The sequence below is a fragment of the Plutella xylostella genome, chromosome 15 (assembly GCF_932276165.1).
Source record: "Plutella xylostella chromosome 15, ilPluXylo3.1, whole genome shotgun sequence".
Lineage (NCBI taxonomy): Eukaryota > Metazoa > Arthropoda > Insecta > Lepidoptera > Plutellidae > Plutella > Plutella xylostella.
This window is the reverse complement of record NC_063995.1, coordinates 8193355-8209152: the sequence shown is the minus strand read 5'-3', so window position 1 is coordinate 8209152 and position 15798 is coordinate 8193355. Positions and strand designations below refer to the sequence as shown.

At 36.8% G+C, this 15798-nt stretch overlaps 1 protein-coding gene across 1 annotated transcript; it reads left to right on the top strand.

Annotated features, from left to right (window-relative positions):
• Nucleotides 1-5932: 5932 nt before the first annotated feature.
• Nucleotides 5933-8713, top strand: LOC105382468 (follicle cell protein 3C-1). Its single transcript, XM_011552358.3, has 4 exons — nt 5933-6451; nt 6595-6745; nt 6978-7154; nt 8146-8713. The coding sequence occupies exons 2-4, from the start codon at nt 6611-6613 to the stop codon at nt 8338-8340; spliced, it is 507 nt and encodes a 168-aa protein (XP_011550660.3). The 5' UTR covers nt 5933-6451; nt 6595-6610; the 3' UTR covers nt 8341-8713.
• The last annotated feature ends 7085 nt before the right edge of the window (nt 8714-15798 follow it).

The window sequence follows — 15798 nt, the reverse complement described above, 5'->3', positions numbered from 1 at the left end:
AAAATAATAGCACCGTAGCATTGAAGTACTCATGTCGAATTTATCTATAAATCATTTATTTCGTCATACTTTGCATCAATAGTATCTAAACTAATCTTTGGTATGACATTTTATTGCTTTTGCCTTTACCTTACTGTGTACAGAGAAAACGTATGCCTATACACGCACACATTTATCTCTGTTATCTTGAAAAACGATAGCGATGACGACTACGGCGATGTAGTACCTAGGTCAGTTATTGTCATCCCTTAATATCCCGTAATCAGAAAAATATTGCTATCCTTGTCTCCTTTCTAACCGGCATGCATCGCACGCATAGAACGCGTGAGCGAACGTGTCACCGGTTGCATCTTGACAAGCAATAGCAAAGCGGTATTTATTACGTCCCTTACTATTTATTTATTTTTATTTAAACACTTTATTGTATACAATATACATAGGTATAACAGTAAAAAAATGGAGAGAATTAAACTAGACTAGTATACAAGGGCGGACTTATCGCCTCAACGCGATCTCTTCCAGTCAACTATCCCGGGATCACACAAATAATGCTGTTCTGTTTGGAGTAGACGAGTTCTCGAGTGGAGACCACGAACAGGCAAACGCAGCGTGGGCGTGGCGTGACGACCTTAGGCGGGTAGCCTGTAGTGGTTGGATGAGGAAGGCCGAGGACCGAGTGTTGTGGCGCTCCTTGGGAGAGGCCTATGTCCAGCAGTGGATGATTATTGGCTGATGATGATGATGATGATGATGATAGGTAAGTCTCACGGACTTTTACGGTGACGGAAAACATCGTGAGGAAACCTGCATACCTAGAATCTAGATGAACCCTATGTGTGTAAGTGCATTGAAATAGTTAAAAATTACGATAAGGTGCGACCTATCACGTAAATACATATTATACATACATGTACAGCGAAAAGCGAGTGGTCGTATGCATACATGTAGAATCTATCTATCTACCTACCTGTCTATCTGTGTGTGTTTTTGGGTAGGATAATTTGGTGACATAAAAAAAAATGGAACACTTAGTTTTGGTGTCAATGTTTTTATTTTAGTATAGCATAATTTGGTGATGATTTATCCGTTTTGGCGATGAAAAAGATTTTCTATTGTAAACTTACAATTATAATTTTTGGGGCGTGTTTATTTATTTTGGAACGTAAACGTTATTGTTTGGGTATCTCAGTTTTGGTTTAAGTTTAATTAATATGGTCCTAATCAATTTTATTGGTGCTAAACCTTAGCGTACAAAAAGTTTTTTTGGTGACGATTTAAATTGTACCCCTTAAGTTATTCATTAAACAATCTTTAGGTAGATTAGGTTTCATACAATTATCTCAGTATTATTTGAATATTACCTATAAACATATTTAGTTTAATTTAAAATAATCACAGTTGGTTTATTGCTAAGTAATAATATAATATTGACGTAGTTCAATAAAAAAAAACATGGTATGAACTTAAATATGTAGTTATTTCACTATTTAAAAATAATTATTTTCTAGCCCTATATCATAATAAGCTTAAGTTAAAGTAATCACAGATTGTTCATTAGTAGGTTTAGTTAAGTATAATCACGGTTATTGTCATAATGAAATATAACTCATTTAATTACAATCACAGGCCGAAAGTACTTTTATTTATACTTAAGTTATTCATTCCTTCATTCATCTTTAGGTAGATTAGGATTTAATTATTTTTATTCTCCATAGTAAAAAGTCACGTGACCAACTAAGTTTCTATGAAAAATGATATATCTTTTTCGCGAATATTTAAATTCTGATTTCAGTTTCAGGCTTAGATATACCATGCTGCACATGTAGCATTCGGCTTAGTATACCCTTTTTGCAACACCTTGTATAATAGTTTTAATAAATATACCTAAATAACTTCGTAGGTGATAATAGGGTATCTATAATGCCCAGATAACTGAATCCTGTAGGTGTAGAACTTGCAAAAATTATGAACAGCCACTGTAGCTTGCGACGTTATTGAAGAACACACGTAAGCTGCGCTGAAAAAAAATAAGGCAAATTAACGTCTTATTAATAAAAATATTTGTTTTTTTTTAATATTATATACATATATATATAATATACGAGTAGGTAGATACCAGTAGTAATAATGTTATTTCACCTAGACTATTTGTTTGGTAATTTAGTGTCATTTGGAGACCACAGCAAACAGTGGAGTAAAATTTCTTATCAGTAACTTATCGCAACAATAACTTGAAACTGCGAACTTTTGTGCGAAAAGGGTAGAGTAGAAATACTGTTCATTAGTGTATTCGCTTTTTTCAATATATAGGTATGTCCCATAACCGACCTCTATTGTTTTTGAGCGAAAGAGATAGTTGAGTAAACAATTTGGCTTTTGTCCAAAACCGGTTTGGTCGGACGGTGCGTTTGAAACTTGTATGAAATTTCACAGGGTGTGAATTACTTACATAGGTATTTAGTTCAGAAACACGTTTTTGTCGCTTGTAACTGATAGGTACAAATGAGTTTTGACAAGTAAATTGGCTGTTATAACTTTATCAACTTCAGCACCACAACACTGTATCATAGTATAAGCACAATACCATATAATAATTAAAAAAATTAAAAAACCGACTTCAAAAAACCACTAAAATGTAAGAAATAATTTAAGGTTTTACATTTTAGTGGTTTTTTGAAGTCGGTTTTTTAATTTTTTTAATTATTATTTTATTTAATAGTTTTTAGTTTATTTGTAATAATTTTCAATCAAAAGTAAGGTGCAAAAGATACCAAAAAGTCCTACTAATCAATACGAATCATTCAAGCCTAAACACGAAGTAGTTGCTATATACCGTTGAGGAGTTCCCCTGACTGCCTTCCGTTTCCATCATCAGATCAGCTCAAGGTCACCATCATATTTTTTTGTTATAAGAACTATATTTACGCTCTTAATTTCATTAGAATCGGTTAATATGTGCCCAAAATGGAAATTCATACTCTGTTTTTACCCCTTTACCCACCCTTGGGGGTGAGATAAAATTCTGAAAAAAAAATGGGACCACCTGGGAGCTCAACCCAATACAACAACAAAAAGAATTTTCAAAATCGGTTCATAAACGGGGGAGTAATCGGTGAACATACATAAAAAAAAATATAAAAAAAAAAAAAAAGATCCCGACGAATTGAGAACCTCCTCCTTTTTTTGAAGTCGGTTAAAAATAGTGATAAATTCTTACCTAGGATTTATCTGGTAATCATGTATTCGGAGCCATTGCAGTTTTTTAGCGCATTACATCAATGCAGTCATGATAGTTTATCGGCGCATTACATCGATAGGCTGTGTTTTCACCTGAAATAATAATGGGTAGGCTTATAGGTAGGTTACACATAATATTTTTTTTATACATATATTTATTTGCCTAGTTTCATTCAGAAATACAAACAATAACGCCTTTTTTTGCTATTGAGGGGTAAATATCCACATTTAACCAGGACTACCATATGTAGGTAATAGATGATACCCACATATTTTCGTATCTACTAAGATATATACATGAATGCCTTGATTGCATGTATGCACAATTTACTAGCTCATAGTTTAAAATTGTTAATTGAATAACAATCCCCATACATATTAAGCATAGATATTAAAAAATAATTTGGCTACGATACTTCAATAAAAAATCATGTTAATAAATAAGCTGAGCACAACAAAATGGGATGGCTTGCTTTGATATTGAGTATTAAAAAGGATACTTACTTGCAAATATTCAAACATAGCACTCGCTAAATACTCTTATCTGCATCCACTAATATCTTTTAGAATATAACATCTTGAATATTCATTTGCATACAGAGCACTCACAATATTTTAACAACCAACAATAACACCGATCGTGACCATAGTTTGCACTAAACTGTAAACAAATTATCAAACAAAACATGCAAAATACTAACCCCAACTTCACCGGTGGCGGTGCGCGGCGGCGGTCACATAAGGGACGTAATAAATACCGGTTTGCTATACCTTGTCAAGATGTTACCGGTGACGCAGTCGCTCACGCGTTCTATGCCGGTTAGAAAGGAGACAAGGATAGCAATATTTGTCTGATCACGGGATAGTAAGGGATGACAATAACTGACCTAGGTACTACATCGCCGTAGTCGTCATCGCTATCGTTTTTCAAGATAACAGAGATAAATGTGTGCGTGTATTGGCATACGTTTTCTCTGTACACAGTAAGGTAAATGCTAAGAGCAAAAGCAATAAAATCTCATACCAAAGATTCGTTTAGATACTATTGACGCAAAGTATGACGAAATAAATGATTTATAGATAAATTCGACATGAGTAATTCAATGCTATTGCTTTTATTTTTGTATTCAGTGCTATTATTTTTGTGTACTGGCTCGCTTTGGCATTCTCGTCCACTTTGATTTGTATGAAGAATTTGATATCATTATTTAACAGCTTTTATCAAGCTTAAAATTATAATAAATAGAAGCGACTATTTCACGACTATTTTTTGAGACATAATTCAAACCGATAGTCATAGTAGTTCCAAAGATATTCGATATTTTCAAAACCTCCAGCTATAATCCTCCACCAGGGCTGCAGCAAAGTACCTTTATATCTCTGCTATCTTTGGACGACTATTTCTGAAATTTGGCATGTCATTACGACTATTTCACGACTATTTTTTGAGACCTTAACCAAGTCGATAGGCCTTACCGTTTGTTCTGCAGAGGCTGGAGGATTATAGCTGGAGACCTCCAGCTATAATCCTCCATAAAGTATAGCTCTAACTCCGAAAGTATGATACGACTATTTTTTTGGAAAACACGACTATTTATGACTATTTCACGACTAATTTTTGGCATCATCAGAAATAGTTTCTATTGAGTTTAAATTTTGGAGGATTGTAGCTGGAGGCACGTATATCCACAGACGTGCAAATATCTATTTCAGAAATTAATAGTTTACTGAATGATATGATCATTTAAAATAATATTAGAACAGTTAACTTAATTGTATTTTAATTTATTAAGATCTAATTAATTACTTAGTGCTTTTTGTCCAATCGACAAACATATTTTGTAGTTTCAGCTAGACTAGCTTTCTATTAGAATAATAATGGCCAGTTTACGAAAGGTAATTCAAAGTTAACAATCGATTAAGAAATAAACTGTGGTGGCTTGATGTACGAGTAGTTATAGCTATTGTATAACACTACGCATAATTTGGACGACGGGTTTTAATCGTTAGTTAATTCTGAAGATCATTACGAAAACGTGATCTATATAGCTACATCGTGTCTCCATTAAAGTATACTTAGTTAGCTAGTTATTGTGTTTTGGTAAGAAAGATCCTTTCACCACTGTGACTTTTTTACAAACCCTAGATGCACTGTAGTGTTTGTAGAAGAATGTACTTATTCAATAAGTAATTCACAATGGCTAAACAAAAGCAAAAAAACCTTGTTAGCTCATGTCATGATACCTACGTAACCGCGAGGTAGGAACCGTAAAAATATATAAACTTAGTCCATCTTTCTATACCAACATAAAATTGCTAGGTTCATTATTTTAGTTGGGGACGCTTTTCTATATATACACCTACATAGGGGCTGTGAGAGTGTAATCTTCCAAAAATAGGTAGGTAAGTAACTATGTTGTAACTCTTAAATCTATAAATGAGACTGTTAAGTATGAATTAGGTACCATTATTCCGTCATCCCTGTAACAGTTAGTATCAAGTAGGAAGGAACTAACATTAATGTAGGTACTTAAAGTATATTAACGAATTAAAGTCCTGTGTCCAACCCGAGATATTATTTTATTTACTTAATTAAGTACTTAAGTGTCCCTTCCATTCCACTTCCCCAACTTCATGACATGCATCAGGTATTGTTCCCCATTATCACAGCTGAAACAACCATTGACTATACCTATAGACGCAGGTAGGTACTAGAGATTCCTATATAAAAGGAAGATAAGCCGGGCATTCCTTTATTATTCCAACCAGAGGCATCTGTAATCTGGCGAAGTTTGTTTAGGAGATAGCAAATTCCATTAATGCGATATTAACTAGTTAGGTATTTCGTATAGCACTTCATAAATACAAATTTACTTCATGACAAATCAATCGACTTTGCGTCTTATGGCTATTGAACGTTTAATTCAATCTTAAATCCTACTTCAAAGAAGCATTAGAAAGTACAAGTAAAATTGCAATTATTTTAGCAGGCTCACGTACGGCGAAAGATCACGTATCCTATCACAGGAAAATGCTGAGAGCTGACTAAGCGGTATTAGCACGCATTCGAGAATAGCCATTTGGGTGCTACCTTTGATGGTATAAAACCCTTATCTCCTGAACTAAGGCTGGTAGTCTTCCGGCACATAGCTAGTTATATGGATCAAAAGGACCGTTGCATTTGAAACTCGTAGTTGTTACTGTAACCTCACAGGTGAGTTTTTTATAATTACTTTCGTTAAACCATGGGTAATTTTTCTAGTTAATTAACATGCATTTTTTTCATATTTGTTGGGTTGTTAGGGCGGTTACATTAGGGTAAGTATATACCTTATTAAAACTGTTTTTTTTCAACAGGGTCATTCACTCCACCATGGGCGGTTTACGGAAGTATTTTCTGCTATTGGCGCTGCTGTCCCTCGCTCTAGCGGCCGAGGGTCGGAGTAAACGGGAGGACGCCGACAGCCAAGAAAATGAGGACATCGACATCGGAGCCGCGGACGAAGAGGTAAGAGTTTCTTAGCTCCGCCAACAGATGGCGCTGTGCGTCAGAAGTTATGGATCTTGATAAAATTAATTTATTCCAAGTAGATAGATATTCAGCTCGTCTCGTCACAAAGATCGAAATCTACTTGCGAGTTGCTACCCAAACACCACATAATGCTTATGATAATGAAGCGTTACGAAATCCATGTTTAAGTCCTTAAATATTCCTGCTCAAACTTTTCAAATAATTTCAGGAAATGAACTGCCAATGCGGAGTGTTCATGTCTCAACAAGTGGGCATCGTGGGCAACCGGCGTGGGAGGCCCCGCGGGCCGCCGCAGGGGGACCCCGTGGTCACCTACGACACGGAGACCGAGTGGTCTTGCGGCGCCGGCGCCACCAAGCAATGCATCAGCAAGTGTCTGGATGTGGTGAGTGGATCTAATTTCATTACACTTACTGTCTAAGTTCAGAATTCGTTAACCCTTCAGCTGCCAATACTGTTTTAAAAACTTAAGTATCCGAGTAGGTACTAGGTACCTAATCGGGCTTGGCAGCTAAAGGGTTTAGGGTTTATTTCAATGCATAAGTAATACCTACAAGGATTGTGATTACGCAAAATCGCAAATACAACTCATCCAATTTAACTTAGGTATTACACAACATTACCTACACTGACGCATGTAATCCCATACGGGGTAGAATTACATGACTGCATAAAATTACCAACTTTTCACTTTTAGCTACCTACCTACCTAGTGTAGTACACACTAGGTAGGTAGCCTCAATTTTAAACTGACCAAGCAGCCAGCCATAGAGCTCTCTCTGATTGAAAATTGCACTACGAAAACGGTCGATCGATTTGCATCCCAGCAGCTTCGCTTGAGAAACTTCTGCAGTTCCGTGGGTAGTTCCTGGCCCATTGCCAATTTCACCGTAGTACCTAATCCTTCGCGCTATTCCAATGGCATGTTGGTAGGTACCTGCAATCAGAACATCAATGAATTCGGTTGGCATCTGATAGCTAAGTGCATAAGATGGTAGTTAGTAGATTGGTAGTTCAATACAGGATGTTGCATTTAAAAAAAGAGCGTTTGTTCCTTATTTCTTTTAAAGTAGTCAATAATCCACTAACATTTTGCAGCTAACTATTCGCCTCAAAATCAAAGATTGAGTACTTATTGAGTATTGAGAATTTTCGAGAAGGACTAATGTAATGTTTACCATTTTCCCATTCAGATTTAAATACCCCTGCTGCCGCTACACGTGTCCACGTAGATAAACGTCCTTATATCGCGATTGGCCATAAATACGAAGTAACGATGGTTGGACTGCGTCTTAAACGAGTTTATCGCCATCGATAACAAACCCGTGCAGCGGCCACTTTTCTATGGTTTCGACTAGCATTCCTCTCTTCCTCAGATCCTCAAGTACCTGGCTCGAGCTGGTCCGGTGATCTGCGGCGCCGTGGACCGCGACGTGAACCGGGAGAACGCCTACCTCTTCGTCAAGAGCTGCGGCGCCGACTGGCTGGCCACCAACTTCTCCGCTGGCAAGGAGTTCTGTTGCCGCGACGGCGTCCACTACAAGTGCCCTAGGAATTCACCCTTCTTGTGATTTGATTAGACCATTTACGTGGTTGCTGAAACTGTAAGAAGCTAGAGTCTTATTGTATTATGCACTAGGAATTCAAACTTCTTATGATTCGCTGGTTTTGTATTTTGTGAACGTTGCTGAAAACTGTGAATATATTATTATATTCCTTGGAGTAGGTTTGATAATGCAGGTTTAGAATAAGTAGCGTAAGCCATGACGTTTATTACGCAAACATCACATAAGACTTGGTAGATTAAATTAGTTCCTAATTTATTATTTAAGTATAAGTACTTAACTAAGGATTCCAACATTAGGCACTCTAAGATTGTATTTTAAAGTAGTTCTAAGTATAGACTTTGTGACGACTGGTTTTATCTGTTTGGAAAGCATAAAATATATTATATTTTTCTCACTTAAAACCTGCATCATTCATTATCACTGACTATTACCCTTACTCAGGCGCGGATCCACCCATATGGGCAAGGTGGGCATGCCCATCACCTAAATGACTGGCCAATGGTCATGGCCATATCAATAATTTAGTAATTTTATCACAGAGGTGTTGCAATTTTTTTTATATGTTGGTGATGATGATTTCGGGTTATGCTAAAAAAAAATCCCTCCCGATAGCCCTCCGGATAGTTGTTAAGGAATTAAAAAACCATAATTTTTTCAGTCATGCCAATGTTCTGTGTGTTCTATTTACCTACGTACGGCAAAGTTGTAGCATTTTACCCGTAGAATGCTAAAACTTTGCCTTTCGTGCACAAAGTACGGGAACCCACAGCTTTTTAAATAAAACAATAAAAAATAGACATATTAGTATTTAAAAAAGCTGAGTGGACGCCTTTTTGGCGGACAGCAAATTTATACGTAACTTCGGAATTATGGTGTATATTAAGTATAAGCTGTCATTGTCAAATAAAGTTTTATCTTTTTTTTCTTCTTTCTTTCTTTAAAAAATAAGCAATGTGTGTGTTGTGCACGAAACTCTAAATTGTAGCATTCTACTACAACGAGACTGGTTTGATTTCGGCAGTTAAGCAAAATAAGTAGTTGTTGTGTTAATATTGTTTAGAAGAAAGCCTTTTTTGGCATAACAGCCCGAATATCACTTTTTACGGATCCGTATTTCAAAAGGAAAAAAGGGAAGCCTTATGTCTATCACCATCGTTTTTCTCTCTATTGCGTAAACATATACACAAATCTAGGGCCCCGACAAAAAAAAAATTATATATATATATTTTTTGCCTAAGTAACGTGAGGATGAATATTTTTTTCCCCTTGCTTAAAAACTAATTATCTAAAACTTTAAAATGGCCGCCATTTCTAGACTATTGAGATTTGACCCCACATATGGGTTTTTTTTCTCGATGAAATTACTCGTAAAATCTACCCTTAAAGTTTGTCGGGTTCGAAAAACAACACATTGTATAGATATCGTTGAATACGTATTTCAAAAATATTATGCTTCAAAGTGATAATTTTTGTTCGACTCAAGTGTCCCCCTTGAGTTTATTAAATACGAGCAATAAAAAAGTTCCACCCATTAAATTTCGACACTAAAAAATTTAAATTTTTAAAACATATAATTTGAATAAAATATTTTAAATTTTAGTTTTTAATATTCAGATGCGCTTGTTAAATTACTTCAGTAGGTACCTATTGCAGACGCCGCGTCGTCATTAAGCTGTCTTTTCCGTTTGTATTTATTTGGGTCAAAATTTAGGAAATCTGAAACACTGTTTTTTTTAAGAATAGGCTTTCTTTTAAATAGCTCCACAGTCCACAGTCTCTTCTCCAGACATTTAAATAGCTGTAGGTAGTGTAGGTACCTATCATAAAAAAAAACTATTTGGCCTATCGAGATGAAATTAGCCTCATTTAAATGAGTATTTAGTCTAGTTTTCACAACGAAATTAATATTATGTAAAATTTACTTTTATGTCTGTTGTGTTAACTGCTGGTGTTCCTTATTTAAATAAATAAATAAATAGTTGTATAACAGACACTTGATGGACAAAATTTTCAAAAAGTTTAAATTTTATTGTTTTGATTTATTTAACAATGATTTTTTATACAGAGAACTACCAAGCGCATACAAAAAAAACAGCTATCAGTACCTCAAGGCGAGGCAAAATAACTTTTTTAGACTTGCCCACCACCTATTTTGAGGTCTGGATCCGCGCCTGCCCTTACTCATCATAATCACCTTTAGGTACTTTCCCTATAAATATTTCTCAATAACGATTTCTAGTCACCGTAGCAACAATAAGGGTCCACTTAAACTTTACGTAGCAACTCCAAAAACCCTTAACTTTCTCGAGTCGAGTGACAAAGAGTTCCTTATCCGCTGCGACCTCGATTTGTCATGCTACCGATTATGGTGTTCCGACGCTCCCTTATCAAGGGCTAGTCTTGAGACTACATGAACGCAATCAGGATTTGTTTTTTAAAGGGAAAATGTACCTACATATAATGAAAATTTGGTAAATTAGGTAAGAATAATTAAGAAGGTATGACAATTAAACATTAGGAAACTTATATTGAATTAGTCCTTGTACTTATCAGTAATTCTACAGCCAGCACTTCATTAAACATTTATCGCCTAAGTCTATTTAACGTATAGGTATACCTAACTACTTAAAGTGTCGACATCGCATTTAAAAATATGACACTGTGTGAACCCCAGAACCCCCTGGCTACGTCCACGCGCTCCGGCCGAGTAAAGTACGACCGCGCCGCGCGTGACCTGGATAGCGCAGGGTGAACAACCCCGACACGTGCTACTTTCTAAAAGAAACGCGACGCGCCGCGCCCGCGCATCCTTGCGTGGTGGCTCGCCTGGATCACGCTTTTTCTCGTTAGAAATGGAATTCATTTCACAATCTGACGTCTTAAAAGAACTGTGGCTAGGTAATAGAGGTATCCGTCTAGAAGATAAATGGTTTTATGAACCCCCATTAGATAGTTTAATAAGAGGAAGGGTATATACTATACAGAGTCTGGATTTACAGTTAAAATAAAGGTTACCGGATTACATGCCATCCATCAATGCTGACATCGCATAGAAACGTGTGCTTGAATGAATTAGCAATATCCGACATGATGTCTCCAATAAACGTTAAAACTGCAAGTCTGCACATAAATTTATACGCGTCTTATTACTGTCATATTTATTATTATAAAACTGTAGGTATAAATCATGGATATAGCACGTTTTAACTGTTAACGTTATGAGTTTAATGTCATCAGTCCACTTTGACAGATATTACATATAGTCTAGCTATTGTTGTAAAAACTCTGGATCTATTACTGACTACCTATAAGACCCTCTTCTTCGAAAAAAAATCGCTGCTTGGGCAGGGCGGAGGACAAACTAGACCAACCTACAGACAAATACCAATACCGTCTTAGTATAATGACTTTATTACTTATTATGTAAAATGAAAATAGGACAGCAGACAAAAAACAGCAAGAGGTCTCGGTGTTTCTCCTTGAAATCTGATTCTGCTTTTGGATACAACATCTCTACCGGACAACCATTAAGAAAGCCGATGAACGATATACTTACATATTTGATTTAACCATAGAAGAACGCCGAGTCGTCCTACCTCAGCTCAGACTTAACGCTATTTCATCGTCACCCCGGAGAAAAAAACAACCGCAAATGCTCCGATTTCGATGCCTTTGTTAGACGTGGAGTTCGCTTATCACAATGGGTCTTTCTAACGTCAGTGTTCCCAGAAACCGCCGCGGTGGCGATGGCGGCAGGCTCATGACCCCGGCGTATCGGCAGTAGTAAGGAAGTCGAGTAGGATGAGAAACACCATTAGATTAGATGTTCTAGGCATCTGAGAGTACGTCTCAGGAGGAATTCTGAACTAAGAGGGTCTTCTCGAAATTTTGGTAGTCGTCTTTATAGTAAATACTTACCGACAGAGATCTCTTGCCCCGATCCATGTCGCCTGCTTTACGGTCGGTTGCGTAATCGCAAGGCGATGGATCAAGCGGGGCTATGTCCGAAGACCGTGCTCACACTCACATCACATCCATTGAGTTTATTGGGGTTTAAATTTTATTGTTAGAAAGCTAATGGTGTTTCGATTCCTTGATTGAACTACGTGTTAGTTCAACAGAGGTTATTCTGATGGTATGTTTTGGTTTCCTATTTCACGTAGGAATGCTATTGAAAGATTTTTTTATTTGAGACTGGTGACAGTATAAAAGCAACAACAGGTGAATAAGTTAACCCGTAATTGTAATTAATGGATTCCCTGTTACAGTGGAGGTATGTTACTTAGTACCTAGTAATATTAGATGCACTTAATATGTAATAATAAAACATAATTTATGGATCCACAGAACATGGCTGGATGGATCAGAGGTCAGAGGGTGGAATATGTAAAAATATCTTTTGATACACATGTCCTTCTTAAGCGATTTGGAATCTTTCCTCCACATCTTTACTGTAGGTAAGTACCACTGCAAATACACAACATAGGTATGCTTTTAAAATCATTTTTGCAAGAGATTTTCTCCAAGGCGACACTACATACATGGATATGTTTTCCAGTGAAGACGTCCGAGGAGTGAGGAAGGGGCGCGGGGGCGGGCTGCCCGTCGACATACTTTCTGAAGGGCTCTAAAACTCTGGCTTTTGTGTTACGAGCCAGTCGCTAGTGGACCTTTGATTCTATAGTTAGGACCATATAGCTTCAGGAATGTCTCTTAGATTATCATTAGCATGTATGAATAAAATACGGACGTTTCGATGTCAAAGAAGGCCAGCTTAATTTGCGTTAAGGGATACGACAAGCTCATTAAAAACTGGAATGATTTGATAGGAACCACACTAATGGGACGTTCTTTTGGATGAGACGACATTAAAAGTGAGATACGATGGAAAACTTTTGCTCTTGAGTTAGGAAAACCGTTACTGTATTAAGTTAGTATGATAAAAAAGTTTAAACTATGTTTAAAGCGTGCTTGACACGGTTTTTTACAAATAGGTACATAAGGTATTGAACAGTGCTAATCATCTAACTTACTCAGTTAAGTACCTACAGAGAAAAACCCTGAATCAGGAAAGCCTGAAATGGCTAACCGTGCACCAGCAGTCTGCTACATCTAATAGGATGGTGGCCATCGGACTTAGACATATAAAACAACATTGTAAGACGGAGCAAAATTTCACATAGTAAATATCGTAATATTTTACGTTTGTGGCAGGTTCATTACGCCACGCCATGTTCATTGTAGTTAACTTGATAAGTTTTTAAGAGAGTGTATTAGAAGAACCGTTAAATAAGTATTTTGTATAGACATGAGAATAACTTAGAAGGATGAGTTAAGATCATATTTTATGCCCAGTATCTTATATGGGTGAATCTAACAAAGCACGAACTTAAAAGTTCCTATGAGTGACAGTAATTATTCAGCTTATCACAGCGTGGCCTGTTACAGTACTTAAGTTGTTCTTAAACTGATGTTCTCAGGTGTGAAACCGGACGTTAGATATGTTTTATTGGTACCTATATAATATTATTCGGACAACCGACGACAGCCAATCAGAATAATCGAATCTCCTACGCGCGGGCTAGGCTAGGTCTGAGCAGTGAGCATACTGTTATCATATTATGTAAACGTAGCTTAAACCACGATCAATTACGTATAATAGTATTACCAGTGATCGTATCGTAACTATAATACATACATATAGTTAGTGCTTACTTATAAAATGTTATTAGGCAAATGATTAATGTTGTCAGTTTGAACAAATTAGGTACCTATGATCCATAATTTCAGGATATGCCTATGTCAGGATAACAAATCCCACAAAGCTTGATAATGATGATAGTCAGGCATTTTCTTATAAACTACCGTATACTTGACACTATGATGTTACAGCCGCACATAACCGTCTGAACAAACGGATGCATTAACATACAGGAGGGAGGAAATAGGATAACGGTGATCGCCCGTGCGTCGCTGCGCGTCATTGCAGTGCACAAGAACTTCTCATTCTCAATATCTAGCACCGTTCCCCAGTCTACGACCAACAATGTGTCATTATATCTGCGCCAGTCATCGAGGCATGCCTCGCTCCCCCCACCGCATGGTGACTGCGGCCACAGAGGGGTGGCTACGCCGTACTGTGGAGTCACGAGCCGCCTGATCATCGCTGCCGATGTCGTCCGCCCCGCCCGTTGCTCTGCGTTCTCAACTTTTTGCAAGTGCAAATGGAAACTACGGTGACAGCAGCGGGGTGAATTGAGGCCGAGGTATCACGCTAAGCTAATGCGATAGGATCGGCAAATAGAAACCTATTATCTTTTACTGCAATGAAGAGATGAGTTAGACGTTGCAAGTGCAAACGCGAGTGATTTAAAATTACTAAGTAGTCGTTTAAAGACAAGTGGATCGTGCTTAGGAGTTATAGGTTCTAGATAGCATGTTTTGTAATTAGAGAATAAGTACATTAAGTACATACCTAATTATGTTCCGGATTAGGTTTTTACCCGACTGCCGAAGGAGGAGGGTAATGTTTTTCGATTGTATGTTTGTATGTATGTATGTATGTTTGTCTGTTTCTTTGTTCCCTCCTGTAGCCTAAACGGCTTGATAGATTTTTATGTATGAGGTATCGTTAGAACCGTATTGATTGCGCGATAGTTATAGGCTATGTGACGTTACATTAAAATGTATATAGCGCCCTCTAGAGGACATAAAGTGATGATCGAAAAAATAATATTTTTCCAACTATGCTGTGTGGGGTATCAAATGAAAGGATTTGATGAGCACATTACAACAATATGCATATTGTAGGTATTTAAAGCACAACACCAAAATTATTGAAATAAAAAAATGTTCATAAACTAAAACCCGACTACTGACATAAAATTTCATAAAATAAAAACAACTAAAATGTTACAAATTAAAAAAATATAATTATAAACAAACAAAAAACCCGACTGCACGCTAAAAAGATGAAAACAAGCCCCAATGTTAATGGAAAGTATCGCAGGCGGGGACCAACATGACCGCCACACAAGGTATTTAAGTAAAACGTATCTAAGTAACGTTCAGCTAAATGATGAACCCTCTGCTGGTCCCCGCCTGCGATACTTTCCATTAACATTGGGGCTTGTTTTCATCTTTTTAGCGTGCAGTCGGGTTTTTTGTTTGTTTATAATTATTTTTTTTGTTTTTTCAATATCTTAGGAACTATGTATATAGGATATAGGTAAGCAGGTATATAACCTATATCATACTGAAAACTACTATGAGGTTAAGCGACAATTTTAATAGAAAAGTATTTATAGGTGGTGCTTCCACAATCGACAACATAACCATAACTTATCACAGTGCAGGATAACACCCTGCAGTCTTACAAAAGAAGAACGCTCTCACGTAATAAAAAAGCACGTTCCAAAAGCAATTATAACATCCAACTGCAGCAAAGTAATTATTCAACCC

Bases quoted from the DNA above. Each gene is read 5' to 3' on its own strand.
- LOC105382468 (XM_011552358.3), top strand. From the start codon at position 6,611: ATGGGCGGTTTACGGAAGTATTTTCTGCTATTGGCGCTGCTGTCCCTC. The intron at 6,746-6,977 runs GTAAGAGTTTCT...AAATAATTTCAG, and splicing joins TCGGAGCCGCGGACGAAGAG to GAAATGAACTGCCAATGCGG. The intron at 7,155-8,145 runs GTGAGTGGATCT...TCTCTTCCTCAG, and splicing joins TCAGCAAGTGTCTGGATGTG to ATCCTCAAGTACCTGGCTCG.